The sequence below is a fragment of the Tachysurus vachellii genome, chromosome 1, assembly GCF_030014155.1.
Source record: "Tachysurus vachellii isolate PV-2020 chromosome 1, HZAU_Pvac_v1, whole genome shotgun sequence".
NCBI classification, from domain to species: Eukaryota; Metazoa; Chordata; class Actinopteri; order Siluriformes; family Bagridae; genus Tachysurus; species Tachysurus vachellii.
Window position 1 is genome coordinate 20,475,743 of NC_083460.1, and position 6,031 is coordinate 20,481,773.

General features: G+C 39.8%; 1 protein-coding gene and 1 pseudogene across 1 annotated transcript; one reads left to right on the forward strand and one right to left on the reverse strand.

The window, feature by feature from the left end:
- Positions 1–1,120: 1,120 nt before the first annotated feature.
- Positions 1,121–4,109, reverse strand: LOC132842843 (uncharacterized). Its single transcript, XM_060865755.1, has 9 exons — positions 3,841–4,109; positions 3,273–3,466; positions 3,049–3,152; positions 2,761–2,803; positions 2,148–2,663; positions 1,911–1,998; positions 1,563–1,696; positions 1,356–1,406; positions 1,121–1,245 (listed from the first exon to the last, which is right to left on the reverse strand). The coding sequence occupies exons 1-9, from the start codon at positions 4,004–4,006 to the stop codon at positions 1,165–1,167; spliced, it is 1,377 nt and encodes a 458-aa protein (XP_060721738.1). The 5' UTR covers positions 4,007–4,109; the 3' UTR covers positions 1,121–1,164.
- A 1,803-nt stretch (positions 4,110–5,912) lies between these two features.
- LOC132842850 (uncharacterized) overlaps positions 5,913–6,031 on the forward strand; it is a 3,587-nt pseudogene continuing 3,468 nt past the window's right edge.

The window sequence follows — 6,031 nt, forward strand, 5'->3', positions numbered from 1 at the left end:
ACAGTAATAAAAGAGAATGTTAAAAAAATAAACTGGTTTTACTTTAGGATGCGCACGGAGGTTGAGGGAGGAGTAAACAGGCGGAAGAGTTAGGAGGAATTACACTTTCACTTTCGTTCATGTACTCGCACTCTTAATGCTACTTTACACTTAAATTGAACTTAATTAAACTTCATTTAGAGCGGGGAGATCAGCAACTATCAAATAGAATAGACCCCCGTATAACAGAACCATTAATCATGCATAGAGTTAAAAATAGGAAAGGAAAATAATAAATGGATAAATAAATAATTAAATAATTAGAGAGAGAGAGAGGGAGAGAGAGAGAAAATATGTGGACATTTATGATGTAAACTGGTACAACGAACAATTTACAGTAAATGGTCGGGTAATATGGATGTCGTAACCGGATTGGTGTGCGTCGTGGACAGCTGATTAACAGCTGATGCACGCTTGACGACGTGGCCTGCCAGAACTAACGCAATGCTTGATTTCTCTTAACTTGACTGAACTTAATTGCTACAATTTCTGTTTTCTTTACATTAATTTTGCTTAATTTTCTTCATCACTTTTTTTCTCTTCACTTGTTTTTGCCTTTTTTGTCACTCTTTCCTCACTAACATCTGCCGGTCGTTTTAATAAAAACCTGTCCGGTCAGCATATCAGATGCGGTCTAGTTGCACAAGTTCAATTTTTTAACGGATCCAACGCTTAAAACGGATCCGAAAATTACGGATCCGCAGATGGTCGGCGCCTCACGCAGCGCCTTTGCGACTCTCCATAGGAAATTAATGACTTCCTGTTTATCGGCCGTCGTTTATCGTGTGCAGTGAAAATGCGGCTTTAACCGAGTGAGACGCGGGAAGCTGAGGCGGGGGAAACAGAGCACACGTGGTTGTTGGGGATCTTTGTTTCGGCGGCGGCGACTCGGATGCTCGTATCTCAAAAATTTGCTCGTATCTCAAGCCAAAAATATGGTCGAATCACAGCTCGTATCTCAAAAAATTCGTATGTCAAAGCACTCGTATCTTGAGGTATCACTGTATTACAGTAGATAATTAAATTATGAGATTTGAACACTTTTGGCTCGTAAATAAATAAACAGAATTTTATTTTTTTAATTATTTTTTATTCAAATGGTAGAAGATTTACAATAATTATTTATTAGATATTTCTCTTATTCTTATTATTTTTCTTCTTCCTGTTTCTGCTGGTCTTGTGTCTGTACATCATCTTCAGGGTTTCCTGAAAAAGAAATGCAGAAGTCAGAAATGACTTTTGAGTGGTTTTTAAATCCCTGTGTAACCCTGTGAGTCAATATCAGCACATGTCCAATTATGATTAAAGATTCTCACCGGCTTGTGACCAGCTTCTCGTGCCTTCAGTAGGGAGTCCATTTCATGTACCTACAAAAACACACACACAGAAGTGAAAAACGAGGGATAAATGGGTGGGGATTGGTCTTTAAATGGCCAAAGCTAATTCATCATGTCAAAGATATTTACACATCAGATATGTGTGTGTGAGTGTGAGTGTGTGTGTGTATGTGTGTGTGTGCTCACCTTGGCACGCAGGAGCTCAGGAACACTAATCATATTCATGATTTCGAAGTTGTTCTCTCCCTGTATTAGCATCCATGTGATCTTACTGGCCAGAGAGGGGTGGATTTTCTTGACCAGAGGAAGCATGTAGTCATCTGCAGAGAGAAAGAGAGAGAGAAAGTGTGTGAGGTGTGTGAGAGAGAATAGAAATGGCCATCCAATCATGTAAAATGTGTGTTAATATTGAGTAACCAAAGCAAAAGGAGTTGAAGGCAGAAAAACATGGATTAAAATGCTGAGCTGCTGATCAGGAGTGTATACGAGACAGAGGTATGTGTGTTTGTGTGTATGTGTGTGTATGAAACTCACAGGCCTTCTGAATCTGATCGTCTAGTGCCGCAGACTCCAGCATATAGATGGTCAAGCGTTTCCCACTTGGTGTAGATGTGGGTGCATCCTGGGGACATAAATTATTATTATTAGTAGTAGTAGTAGCAGTAGTAGTAAAAATCACACATTTAGATATTGTAAATGTTATAATCTATCATACATTATATTATAATATTAAGCATGCAGAATATTATTGTGTGTGTGTTTTATCCTTACTTTTGTGCTGTCGTCCAGCTGCACATCATCCACATTAGCCACAGATGTAGACGACTCCACATCTGCAGCTGTGGCTTTAGCAGTGTCTGACAGTGCAGCTGGAGCTTCAGCTGGGGCTCTTTCAATAGCTGGAGCTTTTATAAAGTCTGGGACAGAGTCCACAGAAGGAGCTGTCTCAAAGATTGGGACGATGTCCTCAAGGGGAGCTGTCTCAATGCCTGGGACGGTGTCCACAAGGGAAGCTTTCTCAAAAACTGGGATGGAGTCCTCAGAAGGAGCTGTCTCAAAGCCTGGGACGGTGTCCTCAAGGGGAGCCGTCACAAAGTCAGTGACTGCTTGGACAGGGTCCTCAGAAGGAGCTGTTGTGATGGCTGGGTCGGCTTGGACGGTGTCCACAGAGGCAGCTGTCGTGAAGGCTGGGACAGCTTGGACAGGGTCCACAGAGGGAGCAACAGCTACGGTGTTCTTGTTGCAGGGAGGCAGCACAGGTTGCTGGAGTTTCTGTAGTGTATTGTTCTGAACAACTTTCCGAACACCGTGCGCAAAAAATCGTCATCGATGGTGCAGTCGAGGTTTTTGATGAAGAGGTTATTGGTTTGGTGTTGGGGCGAGCCTCAGGTTTGCGCTCATCACGGTCCTTAAAATACTGAATGGTGCTGTAAGAGAACAGAGCTACTGCTCTTAGAGTGTTTATCTGAACCCTGCTCTTAGATGTTGTGTCTTCACCAGCAGAATTACAGCCTGATGTTGACTGAAATACCCTCATTAGACCAAACAGAACCTCTGTTTCAATAAACAAGGAGTTCAATAAATGTCAAATGTAATTAGTTAAAGCACAATGTAAAAAACCCTGACATTTGAACTTTGGCTGTAAAAACATACTAATTTACACGTGACTTACACGTATTGGTCGTTCAGCAGCATCCCGTTGAGCCGATTGATGGCCGACGCAGCTGCCTCCTGTGACTCAAATTGGACATAGCCAAATCCCTTTGATTCCACAACCTTCAGGAGAAACACAGCATATCAACACATAGTGTACAATCAATCTGAGCTAGTACACACACGTTAATCATGATACACAGATATTCAGCTATTTAGATCAGAACAGATCAAAGTCTGTACCTTGCACGACACGATCTTCCCAAACACTGAGAAGGTGTCAAACAGGTCAACGCTCTGAATGGACTTGTCCAAGTTCTTTATGATGATGTTGCTCCTGTTGGTCCAGTTCAGCATCCGTTCAAAGCGAGACCACATCACACGCATGGGTCTCTCCAGAAGAAGTTCAAAGTCAAACATTTCCAGTGCTCGCTCGGCTGAGGGAACCAAAAGAAGTCATTCATTTCAGTTGAATTCATTCAAAAGAATTCATTTCATTTCAAACAATCAATATAATATGTGTCTATTTATAATAGGTATATACACAGTCAGTTTCAGAATTATTGGCACTCTTAGTAAACATTAGTATGAAAAATGTATTGTAGCATTTTTAGTCTAAGACAAACAAATACTTTTTTTTTTTTTACTTTTTTTTAACTTCTTGTACTGTTTAAAGCACCATACATGAGTGTATTTATGTAATACAGCAGTTAAAGACTAAATAAATGCCCCTGTAGCCTTAAGACAACTAGAAAGTGCAGAAACGGTGTAGAGAACAGCGTTGTCGTGTCTTCGGTCTTGTTTGTATTACCGTCGTATTTATAGCAGAAGTTGACATAGGCATAGCCGAGTGAGTAGCCGCTCTTCCTGTTCCTGCTGATGTGGACAGATTTAATGGGTCCTGCAGGTCTGAATCTTTTAAGAATCATCAGTTCTGTCACTTCAGGGTGCAGATCTCCAACATACAGTGCAGTCATTGGTGAAATCTGCTACTGTAAATTACTGTCAAATGTTTAAACGTTACTAAAGTGCTGCTAAAATGCTGCTAATGAATCAAACATGCTGCTAATTGCTGCTAATTGTTGTAAAATCGCTTCTAATCGCTGTTCACTGTGTTGCTCTGTTTCTGTCGATGGTCTGATGGTCTGAACTTATAGAACATTACGTCATCTTGGAACTCTGTTCAAATTTTAAAAACAAACAGCGGAAAGTTTTAATGTCCAGATATATTACAGATCTAATAGCTTATCATTAAACACTATTAAACATCTCTTTCTGTCTTTTCTTTCTTTCTTTCTTTCTTTCTTTCTTTATTATTATTATTATTATTATTATTATTATTATTATTATTATTATTATTATTATTATTGTTATTGTTATTGTTATTATTATTATCATTATCATTATTTATCACAGAGTCCGTCCTGTGTCCCTTCCTCATTCAGTGATGTTGCCAATGATACAAGAAGACATTTTACGCCGGTTTGCGCTTCACTTCCCAGAGCGCGACACTGACGTCTGCAGCGTGTGGCGCACGCGCCTGTCTATGTGTGTGTGTGTGTGTGTGTGTGTGTGTGTGTGTGTGTGTGTGTGTGTGTACAAAGAGGTGAACATGGGCAACACACTAGCTAAACACACCATCATGAAGCGTGGCCCAATAGCAAAGTGTTGTACAAATGGGTGTTAAAGGGGCGTTCAAATGGATGCACATGGACTTTTAACAACCATAATCCCCATAAGTCAGCCTTCCCCTATTTTTCCAGTTGAAACACATAAACACGATACATGCACCTTGCTTACTAGGCCAGCTGTAAAGTTATTACTGTGAAGTTATCCTTATTGTTCAAAGGCTTCCTAATATATTGTGTAACCACAGACAGGGGCAGTATACTGTATAAGTTCCCTTTCGGAGCAGCTTCCACCAAGCTCTCCACCCTACTCCACATCACCTACTAAACCACCAACAGGTTCTGCCTTTAGATATGCTCTAGCACTCCTGGTTAGATCTTTATAATTCAAAGCTTAAACGACATGCCTTCATCACCTCTGGCTTGCTCATTAGGGATAGGGATAGATATATAGTATTTTAAATTAATATTTTTTAATTAATTTTAAACTTTAATTGTATGTATTTATTTATTTTTATTACATTTTTTTCTTCTTCATATTATATATTTATTTCTTAGTTCCTACTTATACTTTCAGACAATGGGAATTGTTAAAAGCGCTATACAAATAAACTGAATTTGAATTTGAATCTAATTACCAAGTGAGCAGACAGTCGATCGGCTCTTTAATCGCTCTCACAGTACTTTGATGTTACATACAAATCAGTGTTGACTGTGCCACCTCAAGATGAACACACCTAATGTCTGTTAGGGTGGCTGGGTGGGGGAAGAATAATGTGTAACACAAGCATTTTCTTGTACCACGGACTGTCATTGTAAAAAGCCCAAATATGTTTTTGCAGAGATCAATGCCCTGATGACGAAGGTCAACCAACAAGAAGCTGAGAAGGCACTGACAAAATGGTTCACTGGGGCAAGAGACAGAGGACAGAGGGCATCAAGAGTGCACCAAAGGATGTCTGTTTAAGGTTTTCTGAAAAGTTCTAAGTGTTGTTTTTAAGTTCTAAGGAGTTGTTTCTTCTTACTGTTGTAGTTCTTATATTTTGTTTTTACTTCAAGTTGCTAACTTGATTTTAATCTAACTTTAAATGTAATTTTTAAACAACAAGGGGGGATTACTTCACATGTGCACTAGACAAACTGAGGAGACCATCAGGAACCGTGTGAAGGTAGCAGCGTCGTTATATAGTGACTAGTCACCTAAAATAGCCCCCGCCTCAGAAGGGAAAATACAAGATGGCCCGGGAGTGATGTCATGAACCAGGACGTGTGGGAAGAAGTGCTGACAAATATGGCTTTGAGATACTGTAAGAAGAATAAAACACCTCGGGATGTGCTGATACTATATGATAAACTATATGTTTATTAGTATGT

Coding starts and splice junctions, on each gene's coding strand:
- LOC132842843 (XM_060865755.1), bottom strand. CDS start 4,006: ATGACTGCACTGTATGTTGGAGATCTGCACCCTGAAGTGACAGAACTG. Junction 3,153..3,272: donor GGAAGATCGTGTCGTGCAAG/GTACAGACTTTG, acceptor TTTCTCCTGAAG/GTTGTGGAATCAAAGGGATT. Junction 1,697..1,910: donor CGATCAGATTCAGAAGGCCT/GTGAGTTTCATA, acceptor TTCTCTCTGCAG/ATGACTACATGCTTCCTCTG.